The sequence below is a fragment of the Canis lupus genome, chromosome 6, assembly GCF_011100685.1.
Source record: "Canis lupus familiaris isolate Mischka breed German Shepherd chromosome 6, alternate assembly UU_Cfam_GSD_1.0, whole genome shotgun sequence".
NCBI lineage: Eukaryota > Metazoa > Chordata > Mammalia > Carnivora > Canidae > Canis > Canis lupus.
Window position 1 is genome coordinate 11,473,163 of NC_049227.1, and position 20,714 is coordinate 11,493,876.

Consider the following 20,714-nt stretch of genomic DNA (forward strand, 5'->3'; position numbering starts at 1 on the left):
GTCAATAAAGCTTCCATCCTATAACTCAAGTAAAAGAAGAGAATATTAAACCCAAAGCATGCAGAAGGAAGGTAATAACAAAGAGTAGGTATCAAGTTAAAGACTGGAAAAACTCAAGAGAAAATAAATAAGACTGGCTCTTAGAGAATTTCATGATATGGATACACCTCTAGCAAGACTGAAGAAAACAGAGAAAACATAGATAACTGGTACTGAAAGAAATAGGAAACAATACTATAGATCCCATATAGTATATATTACAAGAATCCTGAGAGACTATTATGAACAGCCTTGTACCAACAAATTTCTATGAAATCGGCAAATTCCTTCAATAATACAAACCTCTAAAACTTACTCAAGAATAAACAGACAGGGGTGCCTGGGTGGCTTAATTGGTTAAGCATCCAACTCTTGGTTTTAGCTCAGGTCGTGATCTCAGGGCCATGAGATTGAGCTGCATGTTGGGCTCTGTGCTGAGTGTGGAGCCTGCTTAGGAGGATTCTCTCTCTCTGTCAACAACTCCCTGTGTCCCACCCACACGCTACTCTCTCTCTCTCTTTAAAAAAGTATAACCTCAAAAAAATATATAAAAAATAAAAAAAAAGTATAACCTCATTCACTGCAATCAAGTGAGATTTATTCCTATGTTGCCAGGGTGGTTCAATATTCACAAATCAATGTTATACACCACATCAATAGAAGAAAGGATGAGAACCACATTATCATTTCAGTAGGTGCAGAAAAAGCATTTGACAAAGTACAACATCCATTCATGATAAAACCCTCAACAAAGTAGGTTTAGAGGGAACATAGCTCAACATAATAAAGGCCATATGGGGAAAAAAAATCACAGCTAATATCATCCTTATTGGGGAAAAACAGAGCTTTTCCTATAGGACAAGACACACAAGTCCACTCTTACCATGAAAAAGTGAAACATTTGCCATTTGCAGATGACATGATACTCAATATAGAAAACCTGAAAGACTCCACCAAAAAATTGCTAGAACTGATACACAAATTCAGTGAAGTCACAGGACACAAAATCAACCTATAGAAATAAGCTGCATTTCTATACACCAATAATGAAGCAGCAGAAAGAGAAAGTCAGAAAACCCATTTACAACTGCAAAAATAATTAGATACCTAAGAATAAACTCAACCAAAGAAGTGAAAGACCTATATTCTGAAAACTATAGAACACTTCTGAAAGAAACGGAAGAGGCCACAAAGAAATGGAAAGGCATTCCATGCTCATGGATTGGAAGATCAAACACTGGTAAAATGTCTATATTATCCAAAGCCATCTACACATTTAATGCAATCCCTATCGAGATATCAACAGTATTTTTCACAGAATTAGAAGAATCCTAAAATTTGCATGGAACCATGAAAGACCTCAAATAGCCAAAGCAATCTTGAAAAAGAAAAGCAGAGTTAGAGGCATCACAATTCTGGACTTCAGGTTATATTACAAAGCTGTAGTGATCAAAACAGTTTGGTACCATCACAAAAATAGAGACAGATGAATGGAACAGAACAGCAAATCCAGAAAAAAACCCACAGTCATACAGCCAATTAATCTTTTTTTAAAAAAGATTTTATTTTTTCATTCATGAGAGACACACACACACACACACACACAGAGGCGGAGACACAGGCAGAGGGAGAAACAGGCTCCCTGTGGGGAGTCCAATGTAGGACTTGATCCTGGAATCCTAGGATCATACCCTGAGCCAAAGGCAGACACTTAACCACTGAGCCACCCAGGTGTCCCACAGCCAATTAATCTTCAACAAAGCAGGAAAGAACATCCAGTGGGGGGAAAAAAATCTCTTCAACAAATGTTGTCAGGAAAACTGGAGAGCTATGTGCAAAAGAATGAAAATGGACCACTTCTTAGATCACCACAAAAATAAATTCAAAATGGATTAAAGACCTAAATGTAAAATCTGAAATCCTAAAAATTCTACAAGAGAACACAGGTAGTAACCTCTTTGACAGCACCCATAGAAAGTCCTTACTAGATAGGTCTCCTGAGGCAAGGGAAACAAAATAAACTATTGGGATTTCATCAAAATAAAAAGCTTTTGCACAGTGAAGAAAACAATCAATAAACTAAAAAATAACCTCCAGAATGGGAGAAGAAATTTGCAAATTACTCATTTGATAAAGGGTTAGTATCCAAAGTACATGCAGAACTTATAAAACTCAACACCCAAAACAAGCCAAATAATCCAGATAAAAAATGGGCAGAACACATGAATAGATATTTTCCCAAAGAAGACATCCAGATGACCAACAGACATATGAAAAAAAATGCCCATCACTTATCATCAGGGAAATACAAATCAAAACCACAATGAGGGGATCCCTGGGTGGCTCAGCGGTTTAGCATCACCTTCGGCCCAGAGTGTGATCCTGGAGACCGGGGCTCGAGTCCCACGTCAGGCTCCCTGCATGGAGCCTGCTTCTCCCTCTGCCTGTGTCTCTGCCTCTCTCTCTCTGTTTCTCATGAATGGATAAATAAAATTTTAAAAAAAGAATGAAATCTTGCCATTTGTAACAACATGGATGGAGCTGGAGACTATAATGCTAAGTGAAATAAGTCAAATAGAGAAAGACAAATACCATGATTTCACTCATATGTGGAATTTAAGAAACAAGCAAAGGTGGGGGAAAGACAGAGTCAAAGCAAGAAATGGATTCTTTTTTAAAGATTTTATTTATTTATTCATGAGAGACACACAGAGAGAGGCAGATGCACAGGCAGAGGGAGAGGCAGGCTCCCTGCAGAGCAGAGAGCCTGACGTGGGACTTGATCCCAGAACCCTGGGATCAAGACCTGAGCCGAAGGCAGCCACTTAACTGACTGAGTAGTCAGGCGCCCCTAAAAAAATAAAGAAAGAAAATCAATCAATGTAATTCAACATTAACAACAGACTGGAAAAGAAAAACCACATGATTATCTAACTAGAGGCAGAAAAAAGCATGAGATGGGACCCCTGAGTGCCTCAGCAGTTGAGCGGCTGCTTTTGGCTCAGGATGTGATCCCGGAGTCCCAGGATAAGGTCCCACATCAGGCTCCCTGCATAGAGCCTGCTTCTCCTTCTGCCTGTGTCTCTGCTTCTCCCTATGTGTCATTAATAAATAAAATCTTTAAAAAAAAAGAAAAAGCATTAGACAAACTTCATATCCATTCATGATAAAAATTATAAGCAAATTAAGATTAGAGAGTTTCCTTGGCCTGATCAAGAACACCCATGAAAACCCCACAGCAAACATCACTCAAGGACCGAGTGCTGTCCGCTAGGGCTCAGGCAAAGTGCAAGGCTGGCTGCTCTCTCCACTCAGTACCAACCACACCAAGAGGTCTGAGCCAGTGCAAAGGAGGATAAGAAAAAGCATACAAGTGAGAAAAACAGACAAAGCTTTCTTAGCAAGGCTCCCAATTACCAGATTAATATGCAGTTATTATTAGAAAATCCTAACTATATAAACCATATGAAATTAACCACATCAATAAAGCCTTTCTGTTCTGTGCGGGAAATACATTGCTTCTAAGGTACAAAGAACTGTTTTGGTCCACATGTGAGCTGTGGGAATGATGGATTTGCCAATGCCATGACCTCACTGGTATGCATAAGACCTTCAGAGGAACCTAAATGATAAAATGTACTTTAAAAAAAAAAAAAAAAGATGGTTTGGACAAGTAAATCATACTTCGGGTTTCTATATTTCACAGAGCTTAAGTTTTAGGTCACCAGATGATATATGGAGTGACACATGCGCTGAAGATCAGTGCCCCCGTGGGGATGTGTTCCGGTCACACCAGCTGGCACAGTACCTGGATCCCCTTCTCCCACTGACCCGTGTACTCCTCATTGGCTGTCAGCCACCGCATCCTGCCTTCTCCATGGCGCATGTTGTTTTCCCACTGACCTTCATATATGTTTCCAGATTTGTAACTGGGACAAGAAAAAAAAAACGGAAAACAGTCAGTTATTTTACATACTATACTTATCTTTAGGAAGACTTTTAAACTTCTCTACAGGTGCCTGGGTAGCTCAGTTGGTGAAGTGTCTGCCTTCGGCTCAGGTCAGGATCTCAGGGTTCTGGGCTCCCTGCTCAGCAGGGAGTCTGCTTTTGCCTCCCTCTCTGCCCCTCATCACTGATCATTCTCTTTCTCTCTATCCTTCTCTCTCTTCCTCAAATAAATAAATACAAATCTTAAAAAAAAAAAACTTCTCTAAACACCTTTGAAAAATCCAACCCTTGTGCCCATACAGTCTTCTTAAATTCAATGGATAGGCATGTGGTCAGTAAAAATAATCATCTTAGGAGTAGGATAAACCACTTTATTAAATCCTCTGATCATTTAATAAGGTGATAAAGTAGATAAGAACAGGGATTTTAAGTCTTTTAAAGCTAACTCCCTATGGAATCATTATTACTTAACATTTCTCCCCCGAATATTCCAGTCCTTAAAATATTTGACTCTATCAGCTTGATCCAAAATCAAAGAAACATGTCAAGAGTCTTCTGAAAACATACAGAAATAGATATCTGTGATTAATGGAGAACAAAGAAAGATGGGTTCTACCTGTGATAAAGTGAAATTGTATGATTAAACCTCACTTAATATAATGTTTCTCTAAATTTTCCATTGAATGTTTTCATCACTATGGAGATTATATTGGGGTGAATTTAGATATTCTACCCTGCTTATATAGGAAATGTGTTCCCTGGAATTTCTATACCCTATCTTTTTTTTTTAAGATTTTATTTTATTTTAGAGAGAGCACGTGTATGAGCTGGGGTGGGGGAGGGAGAGGGAGACAGAATCTTAAGCAAGCTCCATGCCCAGTGCAGAGCCTGATGTGGAGCCTGATCCTATCACCCCAAGACCATGACCCAAGCCAAAATCAAGAGTTGGTCATTCGGGATTCCTGGGTGGCGCAGCGGTTTAGCGCCTGCCTTTGGCCCAGGGCGTGATCCTGGAGACCCGGGATCGAATCCCACATCGGGCTCCCGGTGCATGGAGCCTGCTTCTCCCTCTGCCTGTGTCTCTGCCTCTCTCTCTCTCTCTCTCTCTCTGTGTGACTATCATAAATAAATAAAAATTTAAAAAAAAAAAAAAAAGAGTTGGTCATTCAACAGACTACGCCATTCAGGCGCCCCTCTGCACCTTATCTTTAAGTCACCTAAGTGAAAATTATTTGGGCCCCCAAACACATGTTTCACCCACACCCCACGTGTGGCAGCAGCGATACCTACCATCTTATCCCCCAGCCGTTTTTGATGTTGTGTACCCAGTCCCCCTCGTACCAGGAGGTACCCTCTTGATTGTAATAAATAGAGCCCTAAAACAAATAATATCATTAAAAAATATCAAGCCTCATAAAACAAATGTTTATTAAAGGTAAAGATTAAAAAGTACATGAATTTAAGGAATCTAACCCCATGGAAGTCAATGTCATACATGGGCAAGACACCTAACCCGTGGTAGGTCTCTGTTTTGTAATCAAGGATATGGTAAAGTAGCCATCACATCACAGATCAATTACTCCCTAATGATGAGGTATCACAGTAAGGTGTGGAATGACCACATCCATTATATTCGGTCTATCCATTTACTTGGTAACTTTGAGTCAGATGAGTACCTAAACAATCCTGTTCTGTTGTTACCTAAAGTGAGCGGTAGATCCTTCTGTACAAGTAAAGGTCAGTCCCGCTCCCTGCTCTTTTTTTTGAGAGAGAGAGAGGGACGGAGGGAAAGAGAGAGAGGGAGCGAGTGAGTGCTTGCACAAGCAGGAGGAAGGTGCAAAAAGGAGAGAGGGAGAGAATCCCAAGCAGGCTCCACCTATACCCAGTGGGAGCCTGACATGGGGCTCGATCTCAGGACCCTGAGATCATGACCTGAGCTGAAATCTAGAGTCAGATGCTTAGATCTGAGCTGAAATCTAGAGTCAGACGCTTAAACTGACTGAGCCACTCAGGAATCCCATGTCAGTACCCAAACCACTTTTGTTCTATCCATTCATCATCATACTTATTTTACTGCCTCTGAGTATAAAGAAAGATGGGTTCTATCTGTGATAAAGTGAAATTGTATTATTTCTGAGTATAAGTGACCATGGAGTAACCTTTCTTTGGTGACTCCTCTTAGGGAATAGTACTAGCTACCATGTATTTGGATCTACACCAAATGGCCTCAGATTGCTTGTTTATTCACTGGTTCATCTCACTGCACGTGCGTGTGTGTGTGTGTGTGTGTGTGTGAGGAAGCGTGCAATTTTTCTCTTTTCTTCCCCATCATCAAGCTGACTTGCATCCAGGTGCCATGGTCTAGAAGTCACCACCCCCATCCTAGTCTGAACTGCTATGAGCTGAGAGAGGAGAGGAGGGGAGAAGAGAAGGGAGGGGAGGGGAGGGAAGAGAGAGGGGGGAGGAGGAAAAGAAAACACAATACAATTGACAGAACAGTCTAAATCTGAGCAGAGTGATGATTATAATGGTAGACTCTTTTCTTACATTTTCCAAGAACATGGCTACGGTATTTTATAATCCTATACAGAAGGGAAATAGCAGTGCCAGGAAGAGCAACCTTGACTTAAAAGTGAATATAATGTGCATTACCGGAAAGAGTATAAACTGGTCCTGCTGCTGTGGAAAACAGTTTGAAGGTTCCTGACAATGTTAAACACCCAGTTACCATACTCCACTCCTAGGTTTATACACCAGAGACTGAAAACAAGTACCCCAATACATCCTTACACACCCATTCATAGCCGTGCTAGTCACAGAAGCCAAAAGATGAAAACAGCCCAAATACCCATCAAAGGATGAACAGATAAACAGCATGTGGTCCATCCATACACTGGAGCAGTATTATTCAGTCACCAAAAGGAATTAAGTACCTACAACATGGATGAATCTCAAAAAAACATGATGTTGAGTGAAAGAAGCCAGACATGAAAGGTAATATATTGTAGGGTCTCATTTATACGAAACAACCAGAATAGATGACCCATAGAGAGAGAAGGCAGACAGGGGCTGCTGGGGTTCGGGATGGGAAATATCTGCCTAGGGTTTTATTTTGGAGTGCTGACAAAAAGGTTTTGGGGCTAGACAGAGGTGGGGGTCTCACAAGGCTACGAGGGCACTATATGCCACGGAACTGCTGACTTTGGATTGGTCAGTTTTGCGTGCTGTGAATTTCACATCAATCAACAATTGAATATACTTTTACAACAGCCCCCCATTTCCCACCCCCTGTATTTGTTCACCCTATCTACGGGCAGAAGTTACGTGGCCGCCTCACCCACCTTCCCATGTCTCTTGCCGTGACACCAGTGGCCGATGTAGGACACAGGGTGTGTGCCACATTTGAACATACCAAATCCCTGCCTCACACCGTGTAGCACTTCTCCTTCATAGGTGCTGCCATCTGGCCACGTGTACACACCATGGTTCATGGGGATGTTCTTCACAAACTCCCCCTAGGATAAGAAAGCTCAGTGAGAAAAAGCAGTTGTGAGACCCCTAATCCCATGGATGGTTTGCAACATCTCCTTGACTACTGCACACTGCTCCTGTCTCTCCTCTGTGGAAACAGTGGAGTATCCCGGCCATCAGCTTCTACCCTCCCCCTTCCTTCTCTAACATACCCTGTCCTCTCTCCCCTCCCCTCCCCGGAGTGGAAGCCCCAGCAGGATAAAACAGCTGGAAGCTGTGTGTAGACAAGGTTCCAAGAGGCAAATGGATAACATGAAAAGGTGTTGGTTTTTGTCCTGGCCTTAGGAACTTTAGAGTCTGGGTTCCAGTGTTCTCCTCAGGGGACACCAGTGATTAGCCTGGCTTGGTGATCAACTGGTGGAAACTCTTCTTTATGTTTGTGGTTCATCAAAATATTCTGCAGACACATCAGCCAACCACATCCCTGTGGGTGCCTTCTAGAGAATCTGCTCTGCTTGGGGCCAGGATTTCAGCTGAGTGGGCAGCACGCAGTTCCAAGCACCACAGCCTTGAGCCACTGGATTCTCTCAGGAACATGAACTCACCAGAGGCATCCGGCCAGCAGAAGAAAGAGGACAGGGTGGCCTGGCCTGACCATGGGCCAGATTGCATGAGGCTAGCTGACCTCCCTGAAGGTACCTTTGTGACAGCCCAAATCCTGTCCATCAACCCTCCTATCTAAGCTGGTATGGAAGGGTCTATGCCTACCGGAAGGATTCCCACCTGAGAGCTTCCAGAAACTCACAGGTTAGAAGGCAGGGTGCTGCGGGTAAAGTTTCCCTGGAGAGGCTGGCCCCAAAGCACCAGATCTTCAGGCTCCCCTGAGCCTCTGAGTGCTTGTCTCCCACTGTCCAGCCCCAGTGAGCTGCCCACCTGGCCCAAACATGTCTGTTTCCCTCACTTGGCTGCTACTTGAATATGTACATTACATGCATGTGTCTTCTTTTTTTTTTTTAAGATTTTTATTTATTTATTCATGAGAGACAGAGAGAGAGAGAGAGAGAGAGGCAGAGACACAGGCAGAAGGAGAAGCAGGCTCCATGCAGGGAGCCCGACATGGGACTCGATCATGGGACTCCAGGATCAGGCCCTGGGCCGAAGGCAGGCGCTAAACCGCCGAGCCACACAGGGATCCCCCTCTTATTTTCATTACCACTTATAAATGCCATCACTAGCAGCTCTGCAACTGCAATATCTAGAATAGCCTTCCAGCTATTGATTTAAAAAATATACATTTCCTTTAAACCATCAAGATGGGTTGAGACCCACAACCCATCTTGAAAAAAGGGATAAAAGTGGCCAGTAAAAATAGGTGAAGCTGGATGAATGGCTACAGTCTGAGCTCCAAAAAAATAAAGGTACAGAAGAGAATGTATAATGAACTATTTGTATTTGTAAAGAGTAAGAAAGGCCAAATATAGGCATGTGTGCTGTACATGCACAGAACACACAGGGACCTCTAGAATTTACAGATGAAATGGGTAACGATCAACAGAGGAGCCTGTACAGTAACAAGGCTTTTCGCCTATATTCTCTGGTACTATGGACTTTCTTAAACTCATGTGCTGAATTACTTTTATGAAAGTAGTGGGTTTAACTGTGGGAAGCTGGACATTAAAAGTTTCATTAATTACAGTTTAAAAACTATTACCTATTATGTGCTTTACCTCATATTTCAGACCATCAGCCCAAACGTAAGTCCCTTGTCCATGCATGAGTCCTTCTGAAAACATACCCTTCAAAACAGAACAACAAACCCTTAGCACCAGTCTTTGATTCTACACAACAGCTGCCACTGTGGTTTTAGTTCTTAGGATGGAGCCTTATCCCCTTTCCATTTGCATAAATATACTTGTCCAAATTCCCCAAAATGTACACCATGCAGTCCTATGCAGTGGTGAAATGAGTTGTAAATTCACTCTGTGTCGTCCTCTCCTAATTAAGCAGTGAAAAATGCTGTAGTTCAAAAGAATTCATACACTTTTGGTTTTGCACTTCCAAATGCAAGGATTTTAAAAAATTATTTAAACTAGACAGACCCCAAAAAATTTAAAAAAAATAAAAAATAAACTAGACAGACCCGGTGAAAACCATTATCTGGACATTAGCAACTACTCGATTGCTACTTACTAGGATTTATCGGTGTTGGTGTGTCTGTGTCTTTGGACATATTCATGTATGTACATGATATACTATTGTCAGTATAGTCCATTTATATTTAGTGTGTACTGTTAACATATAAAACTAATCACTAAAAACTTAGCACACCTGAATGTCTAAATGCTATCAGAGAAAAGAAAGGTAAGAATACATCCAGTTTTGCCTTAGAATCACCTTGTTAGATGTGGGATGGGTGTTGGGGACACACCCTGAGTAAACAGTGCTCTAACTCTGGTTCTCAGATTCTACTGTGCTTCAGAGCCGCCTGGGGTTTGTGGAAACACAGATTTTCTGGGCCCACCCCAGAGACTGATTCATCAGCAGGTCTGGGTTGGGGCCCAAGAACTTGCATTTTGAAAAAAATCCCCCAGGTAATGTTGCTTATCCTCTTGACCACGCTTCTCTGGAGAATGACAGCCCTTACTGACCAGCAAGGGTTAATGTGGGCTCACCCCAGGCAGGCTGCCACGGAGCGGTTTTCTAACCATAGGCTGGTTCTTGTTTGTTATTATGGAACTGATGATGGTCACAACCACCAGTATTTTAACAAATTAGACTGGAAAGGATCACGCTGCATCTACAGGGTAAGGGCAAAGGGTTCAAGAAGTGTTTGGTTTTATTATCTTTAGGGGATGGTGATCTAAATGTGTGATAAACCCGAGGTCTGATGATGTGGGGCCTGGGGCTACAGAGTTATTCTGCTGGATTTGCCGCTCTCACAAATTAAAGGAGATGTAACAAAAAAATAAAAAAATAAAAAAAATAAAGGAGATGTAACTTATGAGGATTTTTATTTTTTTAACTTTAAAAAAAAAGATTTTATTTATTCATTCATGATACACATAGAGAGAGAGAGAGAGAGAGAGAGAGAGAGAGAGGCAGAGACACAGGCAGAGGGAGAAGCAGGCTCCATGCAGGGAGCCCAATGCAGGACTCGATCCCGGGACCCCAGGATCACACCCTGGGCCAAAGGCAGGTGCTAAACTGCTGAGCCACTCAGGGATCCCCTGATGATGATTTTTAATCAAAATAATTTGAGTCTGAGGAAAATATGGAGAGCTTACAGGGCATGTAGCAGGCAATGGGTGGAGAAAAGATCATCTAGAAACAGAGGGTGTTTGTCCCCACATGTATGGGAAGGGCAAGGCCACTGGGTCCAGCTTGAGCTTTAGGTAACCAAGGCAAACCCTCTGGGGTAGGAGGAGCTGATACTGCGACTTCAGCAGCCTGGGAGGGATTGGCCCACGTAATAAACTGGGTGTCTTGGGCGCATGGGTGACTCAGTCAGTTAAGCGTCTGCCTTCAGCTCGGGTCATGATCCTAGGGTCCTGAGATTGAGTCCTGAGTGGAGCTCCCTACTCACCAGTGAGTCTACTTCTCCCTCTGCCCCTCCCCCTGCTCACACACTCTCCTCTCCTCTCCTCTCTTCTCCTCTTCTCTCTCTCTCTCTTTCCCTCTCCCTCTCTCTCAAATAAGTAAAATCTTAAAAAAAAGAAAGAAAGAAAAGAACTAAGGTTCGTGTTGAAGTATTCACACACCAGGGCTACATTTAGTGCCATGGTGCTGAAAGAATTCTCTGATCAGAATGAACGTGACAGCTTATTCCAAAACTGGCAAAGGCCAGATGGGACATTTTAGTATCACTTGGCCATAAAAATGGCATTTTTAGGAGTTTTTATGACACAGGAATAAGAACATGTCATATGTTTAGTGGGGAAAAAAATCAGGGTACTGAAACCCATGCTCTATGACCCCAACCACAAAAATTTGTTCTTATTATAAGCACATTTCTTTGATAATCATGTTCTTATTATAAGCACATGTTTCTTTGTATCATTATTGATGGCAAAAAAATAAAAACACCTTAAAAGTATCTAATAATTATGGTATGTAATGAATAATAAGTCAGAACACTGTGCTATATATATAGTATATATACTTATATATGTTATATAATTAAATATCGTGTATATTTATATACAGTATATAATTAAGTTATATATAAATAAAATACATTTTATTTTTATAGAGGAAGAAATGGAGGTTAGTGTTTAGATGGGGACAGTGTTTCAGCCTGGAAACATGAAAAGTTCCAGAAATGGATGGTGGGGAGGATTATACCACAATGTGAATGCCCTTAACACTACTAAACTCTACACTTAAAAATCATTACAACAATAAATTTTATATATGTTTTACCACAAAATATTTAAGTTATGAAAACCATGCAGCAATATAGCAAAGTATTCATAAGTGGAAAAAGATTCAAGAGTTTATCTGCCAAACCAATAGGCCCACATAAATGCTGATACTTCCATTCAAGGAACAAAAATGACACACAGCACACCCAAAACATTTCCTGGGAAAGGATGATGATGATACTGGGATTTTCCTCTTCCTTATTTCATTTAGTCACCTTAATATTGTATGTACAATAAATACAAATCAAGAAAAGAAAATCTAAAATGATGACTTCAGTTGTATGGAGCCATGTTTTTACCGTAAAAATAGGTCATCAGGATTCACAATAAAATGAGCAGAAAATACTTCTAATTTCTTCTGAAGAACCAACGAGCTTTTCTTTTTTTAAATATTTTATTTATTTATTCATGAGAGACACAGAGAGGCAGAGACACAGGCAGAGGGAGAAGCAGGCTCCCTGTGGGGAGCCTGATGCAGGACTCAATCCCAGGACCCCGGGATCACGACCTGAATCAAAGGCAGACACTCAACCACTGAGCCACCCAGGTGCCCCATTAATGGTCTTTTCTGAAAATACTAATCTAAAACTCTCACAGGACATTCTGACCTTCCTCCCAGCCCGTTCCCAAAATGGGTAACTCACGTGGTAGGTGCAACATCCTTGGAAGACTGCAAAGCCTTCTCCCTCATATAGTCCATGGACCTTTTCACCTTCATAGCTACGAAGAAATAAAGCTAAAGGCAATGAGTGGCATAAGCAAATCTAAGTGACAGTTAAATTGACAATTCACATCAGTGAAGAAGTCCAAGTGACATCTCACACTCATTCACTCAATAAACATGCCCCGAGGGTCCCTGTGCCCCTTTCTAAGCCCTGGTCTGGCACTGTGAACAAGACAGGAAAGTTCCTGCCCTTGGGAGCTCATAGTTCACTGTAGAGACAGACAACACAAAGGAAACAAACAAACAAGATAATTCCAGATCCTGATCAGCTTTTGTGAAAGACGTGATCAGGGAATAAGTAGGAGGAGGCTGCTGTGTACAGGAGGTCAAGGCAGAGGCCTCTCAGAGGATATGAGAGCTGAATTGAGATGTTCAGGTCATGAAACAAACAGCCCTATGAAGAACCCTGGGATGAGGATCCCAGGAAGAGGGAACAGCAAGTGCAAAGGCCCTGAGGCAGTAAAGAACCTGACAGCTCAAGGTCAGCCAACAGAAGGGAGGGTGACCCAGCTGGAACACAGGAGGGCAAGAGGAGAGGCCAGAGGGCCACAGTAAAACCCAGAGCTCTAGGAGGAATCTGGAGAAGGTTCTAAGAAGGGAGTTGGACAAGGTCAGATTAACATCAGAAGAACACTCTGGCTGGCTGCTATGTGCCAAAGACTGTGTAAAGAGCTAACAGCCAAAGGAAAGAGTGAAGAGGGGTGAAGATGGAAGGTGACAGTTTATTCTGGACAGTGTCCAGAATGATGAAAAAGGTTCTGGAAATTGATAGTGTTGATGGTCACACAGTAGGGTGAATACACTTAATGCCACTAAACTGTACACTTAAAATGGTCAAAATAGGAAATTCTATGTGTATTTCTTTTAAGCAGGCCCAGAACAGGGCTTGAACTCCTGACCCTGAGATCAAGAACTGAGATTAAGAGTCAGACACTTAACCCACTGAGCCACCCAGGCACTCCCTATGTTAGGTGTATTTTATTAGGATAATGTAGAAAAAAAAATTTTTTTAAAGATATATTCTAGACATGGGGCCAGAAGAGTTTGCTGATGTGCTGGCTTTGGAGAAGTGGGAGGTTCAGAACAGTGCTCAGATTTTGAGTTCAGAACTGGGTGGATAACATGCAATTCGGGATCTCACTCAACCCTAAGCTCTGGGGTAAGTCAGGTTTGAAAAATGATCAGGTGACAGCCATGACCAAACTGGGATTTGTCCAAGAATCCAAGGAAGATTTGACATTAGAAAGTCTATAAACAAAAAAACAAACAAACAACAACAACAAAAAAAGAAAGTCTATAAACACAATTCATAGCATCAGCAAATCAAAGGAAAAAGACTGTAGGTTTATAGCAGGATGCCAGCAAGGTATTTGATAAAATTCTGTAATCATTTCTTTAAAAATTCTAGTCACAGTACAATGTGAGGGAACTACCTAAACATAAGAGACTACTTATGAAAAGGCAACAGATAGCATATATGATTTTTGAGAGTGAAATACCAAGATCAACTCCCTGAAAATCAGGAACATGAACAGGATGCCTCCTCTTCCCACTATTTATTCAATATTGTTTTAGAGGTTCTGCATCATGTGAAAACTCAGGAAACTTAGGCAATCTGCATAAATATTGACAAGAGTTAGGCAATTGTTTTAACTGGAAGATTGTGTGATTATTTACCTGTAAAACCCCAAGACTTTCTTTTAATTCATGAGAGATTGTGGCAACCCATGGGAGGAAACTGGAATATGGTGGAGGGAAAGACTAAACTATTTATTTATCTATTTATTTATTTAGAGAGCGAGCGCGCGTGCACATAAGCTGGTGGGAGAAGGAAAGAGAAAAGCAGACTCCTCGCTGAGCAGGGAGCCCAACACGGGGCTTGATCCCAGGACCCAGGGATCATGACCTGAGCCAAAGGGAGTCGCTTAACCACCTGAGACACCTAGGCATCCCTCAGGGATTTTTTAAAGAAGCCATATACCATTCAATGGTATAGACACCTCCCCTCACTCCCAAACCACATATATGTTTCCAGGTGCTCCTGGCCTGGATCCGGACCACCCTGATGTCAGGATATTCAACTCCTATGGTTCTCACAACAGGGTAACCCCAGGCTCCACCTTCCCTCAACTAAGAGCATACTGCTGACACTCAGCTGAGTTTTTCTAGAAAGAGCACAATGTAGAATATAATTATGCGCTGCCTACATAGACCATATTTCCTACTTTTTAATATCCTTCTATAGTGCTCAACCCAGAGCTGGTCCGTGGTAGCTCATTAATAAACGTCTGCTGACAGAAATTGGTCACACTTCCATACACTAATAATAGCAGAAAGAGTTAAGAACTCAACCTGGGTTGTGAAAGACCTGTACTCTCAAAAACCATAAAGCATGGATGAAAGAAATTGAAGGCAATACAAACAAATGGAAAGATATTCCATGCTCATGCATTGTGAGAATATTGTTAAAATGTCTATACTACCCAAAGCAATCTACAGATTCAATGAAATCCCTATCAAAATGCCAACAGCATTTTCCACAGAACTAGAACAAATGATATTAAGATTTGTGTGGAACCATGAAAGATACTGAATAGCCAAAGCAATATTGAGAAAGAGGAATTAAGCTGGAGGCATTATAATCCCAGATTCTAAGATATACTACAAAGCTGTAGTAATCTAAACAATATGGTACTGGGAAAAAAATAGACACATGGATCAGTGGAACAGAATAGATGCCCAGTAAACCCAACTTATATGGTCAATTAATCTACAACAAAAGAGGCAAGAATATACAATGGGAATAAGATGGTCTCTCAATAAATGGTGTTGAGAAAACTGGACAGTTTCATGCAGAAGAATGAAACTGGACCACTTTCCTATACCATACACAAAAACAGACTAAAAATGGATTAAAGATCTAAATGTGAGACCTGAAACCATAAAACTCCTAGAAGAAAACACAGGGAGTAATTTCTTTGTTATCAGCCATACCAACATTTTTCTAGATAGGACTCCTCAGGCAAGGGAAACAAAAGTGAAAATTAGTTATTGGTATTACATCAAAATAAAAAGCTTTTGCATAGCAAAGGAAACCATCAACAAAACAAGGCAACCTACTGAAGATATTTGCAAATGATATATCCAATAAGGGGCTAACTTATAAAATATATTAAAAATTGATACAACTCAACACCGAAGATACAAATGATCCCATTAAAAAATGGGCAGGGGACCTGAATACACATTTTTCCAAATAAGACATGCAGATGGCCAACAGATGCATGGGAAGATGCTCAACATCACTTGTCATCAGGGAAATGCAAATCAAAACCACAGTGAGATATCATCTCATATCTGTCAGAATGGCTAGACTCAACCCCCCCCCCCCAAAAAAAAAACAAAAAAACCCAAGACACAAGTATTGGTAAGGATGTGGAGAAAAAGGAACCCTCGTGCACTGTTGGTGGGAATATAAATTGGTGCAGCCACCCTGGAAAACCATATGAAGATACCTCAAAAAATTAAAAGTTGAAATACCATATGATCCAACAATTCCACCACTGGATACTTGCTCAAAGGAAATGAAAACACTAATTTGAAAAGATAAATGCACCCCATGTTTATTGCAGCATTACTTACAAGATCCAAGATTTAGAAGCAACCCAAGTGTCCATCCATAGATGAATGAAAAAAGAAAATGTGGTATATACATAAATACATACACATCTATACAATGGAATGTTGCCTTTTGCAACAATATAGATGGACCTAGAGAGTACTATAAGTGAAATAAGTCAGATAAAGACAAGGGATCCCTGGGTGGCGCAGCGGTTTGGCGCCTGCCTTTGGCCCAGGGCACGATCCTGGAGACCCGGGATCAAATCCCACATCGGGCTCCCGGTGCATGGAGCCTGCTTCTCCCTCTGCCTGTGTCTCTGCCTCTCTCTCTTTCTCTCTGTGACTATCATAAATAAATAAAAAATTAAAAAAAAAGAAAAATAAATAAAAAATAAAAATAAAAGTGACCACTAATATCATTCAAGTGATAAATCTTGACCAAGTACCCACTAGACTTAAGGTGTATTAGATTCGCATCTTGGCTGAACCTCCAGAAATCCTAACCCAATACTACCCAGCTAAAAGTTGCTTCCAGATTCTTGACCCTCATAACTGTGTGAGATAATATTTGTCTTAATTATCACGAGGTGACTTAATAGGACAGATAACTAATCCAGGGAGTGATGTAAACAATTAAGAAGGCAAATCTCTATAAGAGGCTCAGGAGGAGCCTGAAAGCAGGGAAATCTTTTTTTTTTTTAATTTTTTTTAAAATTTTATTTATGATAGTCACAGAGAGAGAGAGAGAGAGAGGCAGAGACACAGGCAGAGGGAGAAGCAGGCTCCATGCACTGGGAGCCCGATGTGGGATTCGATCCCGGGTCTCCAGGATCGCGCCCTGGGCCAAAGGCAGGCGCCAAACCGCTGCGCCACCCAGGGATCCCAAAAGCAGGGAAATCTTTATGAAATGAATCCAACAGTCAAGTCAAGAGGTCATGAGGAGGTGGAGTGAGCATAGAGGAAAAAGAAATACACAAGCACAGGAGAGGAGGAGGACAGCCTGGAGAGGAAGGAAGAAATCAGCAGAGGGCAGTGGAGAAGCCAATGGCTGGAAGAAATGTAGCAACATGTAGAGGAACCTTCTATGAGTGTATTTTCCTCAGTTAAGAACCTGAGACTAGGGGCGCCAGGGTGGCCCAGGGGTTGAGCATCTGCCTTTGGCTCAGGTCATAATCCCGGGGTCCTAGGATAGAGTCCCGTATTGGGCTCCCCATGGGGAACCTGCTTCTCCCTCTGCCTATGTCTCTGCCTCTCATGAATAATAAATAAATAAAACCTTAAAAAAAAAAAAAAAAGAACCTGAGGCTTAGAAAAGTTCAATGATGGTGCTGATGTTGCAGAGGTGACTCTAATCCAGATCTCATTTCAAGTCCTGCAGTCTTTGCTTTTGGACACAGGGGGTTTGATGACCAGTGGACGATGTCCAGTAGGAAGTTAAGAATTTGAACCTCAAACTCCAGGAGGGAGACCTAGGTGTTTATAATCATCTAGGGAGGAAAGGGGCAGGGAAAGCCAAAGTATGAGATTGCAGGGAGAGAGAGAACAGAGAGCATCAAAGTGGTAGAAAGGAGAACACGGAAGATGCAGCCCATTAAAATCACCTTTCAACTATGAGTTTGGTGAGAATGGGTTCTTCATACTGAGTGGCATCTTCATCCTGCTGCTCATCATATTTGGACTCTTTTCGGGGCATCAATTCACTGAGTTGTATGTCCAATGTTGGGACAGCACCAGGGGACATTTCCTGTCTAGGTGTGTTGCCATCTTGTTTGGCAAAGTCTGGATAATCGGAGAGAGAGGAGGGAGAGCGGGCAGACTTATCCCCCTTTTTGTCTGCTCTTTTCTTTTCTTTCACCATTGTCTTTAGAAGTCCTAAAGTTTACTTTACTGTTTGTTTCAAGGTGCTGATCAGAGTCATCTGAAAAATAAAAATCACCTCTCTAAATACATGCAGGTTTCACTTGTAGTTAAACTTCTAGCTTTACAACCCAATGTCATGATCGTTCTCCTCCCAAAGCTTGAAAAATTACAACTATCAAGTACCACCAGTTTATAAAAATATCTCCTTGGTTGTCCCTAAAACTCTTTAAAAAACTGGAACCGCCACTTACCATTTCTTTTAAAATAGTGTTTCAGCAAGAAGGTAAGCTAATACATGAGAAATAGCTAGCTGCTCAATCCCTATGGCCTCATGTTGCAAATTTATACTTTAAAAGCCCATCTCTCACTACATCTGCAGGACTGAGGGCTTAAGAGCTGGATTCAGGCTCCCGCGTTGCACCTTACCAGCTGTGTGTTCTTGAGGTTAATCTCCTTCTGCTTCAGATATCAAATAGAAAGAACAGCACCAGGGCAGCCCAGGTGACTCAGCAGTTTAGTGCTGCTTTCAGCCCAGGGCCTGATCCTGGAGACCTGGAATCGAGTCCCACGTCAGGCTCCCTGCATGGAGCCTGCTTCTCCCTCTGCCTTTGTCTCTGTCTCTCTCTCTGTCATGAATAAATAAAATCTAAAAAAAGAATTGCATGAAGTGATGCACAAGAAACCCCTGAAAGTATGGAACACACTATCAACGATGGAGTGATTTTTTTTTTTTTAAGATTTTTTTACTTATTTATTCATGATAGACATAGAGAGAGAGAGGCAGAGACACAGGAGGAGGGAGAAGCAGGCTCCATGCCGGGAGCCCGACGCGGGACTCGATCCCGGGACTCCAGGATCGCGCCCTGGGCCAGGGCAGGCTCTAAACTGCTGAGCCACCCAGGGATCCCCCAATGGAGTGATTCTTATGTCACTTTCCTGTTTTTGAACTTGAAGTCATTGGCTGCCTAATCCCTATGCCAGACTGAGTGCCTCCCATGCCAGAAGACAAATGGCATGATGTTTGCCCAAAGCCATAGTTTTCATGGCCCCCCAAACTGGCCCCATTGAAAGGATCACATGCAGTCCAACAAGCAAGACACACAGATGAGTCCTGGGGTGAAGGTCAAGGTCTAGTCTCCCCTCACACCCTGAGGGGTGCAAGTGAGCTCCCCATACCCTTCACTGCTTGGATGGTATCCTTTGGACACCCCACCTGCCACCTCAACCCACCCGGGGTTGCTCTCACCAACATGATCCCGTTTTTCTTTCTTTCAAAGCCCCATTATTCTCTCCAGGGAGGCCCAGGTGAGTCTTTGCTATAGATAGGCTTTCTAGTCCTGTCAATGAATTCCAACCTACAAATAAGGCAAATCTTGTTTCTCCTGGCATTTTTCCCACTAACTTTGATGTTCTGTTCTCCCTGGTGTGAGGTCGTATTATCGTGATTTATTCCTTCATCAGACAGCGAAAAAGGAACGCTCGTTCTCTGAGTCTGGGGTGCCCCGCACCTCCCGCCCACCGCACCCGCTCAGGCCCTTGGGGCTGCGGCCGCCTGGCTAAAGAGCCGGACCTGGCCGTCACGTCTGTAGTGGCGCACGCAGGACCACCGGCAGGGCGCTCACCTGGCTGCCAGACCTCGGCGGGGACGTGCTGCGCGGGACTCGGAGCGTCCAGACTCGGGCAGGTCTCCAGGCAACTGCGGGCCCCGCCCCCGCCCAGTCCTTAAAGGGACCGCCGGCTGAGAAGTGGCTGAGCCTCAGGCCTTAGCCCTTCAGATCCATCGGGAAGGCCAGGTGGCAATCTGGAGCTGGACGCACCGGACCCAGGTTTTCCCCAGCTCTGCCAATTGCCGCATGGCCTTGGAGCCTTTATCTTCACCATAACACAAGAATTCAGGCGGTTTTCCATTGCCCTAAACAAATTGCCCCGAAATTAAAAGGCTTAAAGCAACACAAACTTGTTATTTTAGGATTTTAAGTTAGGAGTCCACCTGGGCTGGTTCCTTTGGGCGGCTCTGGAGGAAAACCTATTTCTTTGCCTTTTCCATCCTTTAGAACCGCTTTCCTACATCTTCCGTATCAGCTGAGAAAGGGTCTCCCAACTTCTAAGTCACCAGCTAGATTGGGCCAACCCAGCCAATCCAGGATATTTGCCCCATTTCATGACCCCTCCCTCAACCACATCTTCAGAGCCTCCTCTGGCCATTTAGGTCACATATTTGAGGGTTCTCAGATTAGGACATGGCAGTCTTGGAGGTGGGAGAGGGGTGGTGCCTACTAGACCCTAATTTGCAGAGTTCTCGAAATTATCAAATAAGATCCTGTCCAAGGGCACAGAGGCATACTGCCTGACACCTGACAATAACTCGATTGTCTCCTTACATCTACAGAATTCTAAGTCTGCAAATGGAAGCTGGGAGGGAGGGTGAGCACAGGGCGGTGGTCCACACTGGTCACTGGTCAGACAGCTGTCTGGGTCAACAGAGGGCACTTTGATTTCCGTCTCTGCCCCAGTTCAAATGGGATGAGATTCCATGAAAAACTATTCTGCTCTGTTCAGTACCACTCAGGACCAGTAACAAGTACATCCTGCAATTCACACCTCACAGAAATGAAACAGCAGCATTAAAG

General features: G+C 42.7%; 1 protein-coding gene across 3 annotated transcripts in view; it reads right to left on the bottom strand.

Annotated features, from left to right (window-relative positions):
- Positions 1 to 20,565, bottom strand: part of LOC608989 (radial spoke head 10 homolog B) — a 58,893-nt gene extending 38,328 nt beyond the window's left edge. Inside the window, exons 1-7 of one of the 3 annotated variants that reach the window (XM_038539470.1) lie at positions 19,707 to 20,565; positions 17,826 to 18,142; positions 12,524 to 12,599; positions 9,186 to 9,254; positions 7,329 to 7,502; positions 5,278 to 5,363; positions 3,848 to 3,968 (exon numbers count right to left, since the gene is read on the bottom strand). In XM_038539470.1, the coding sequence (XP_038395398.1) occupies positions 3,848 to 3,968; positions 5,278 to 5,363; positions 7,329 to 7,502; positions 9,186 to 9,254; positions 12,524 to 12,599; positions 17,826 to 18,082 (783 nt within the window). In that variant the 5' untranslated portion in view covers positions 18,083 to 18,142; positions 19,707 to 20,565. Of the gene's footprint in view, positions 1 to 3,847; positions 3,969 to 5,277; positions 5,364 to 7,328; positions 7,503 to 9,185; positions 9,255 to 12,523; positions 12,600 to 17,825; positions 18,143 to 19,706 lie in introns of those variants that run through there. The other 2 variants (XM_038539472.1, XM_038539471.1) reach the window with 2 other exon arrangements.
- Between the last annotated feature and the right edge of the window lie 149 nt (positions 20,566 to 20,714).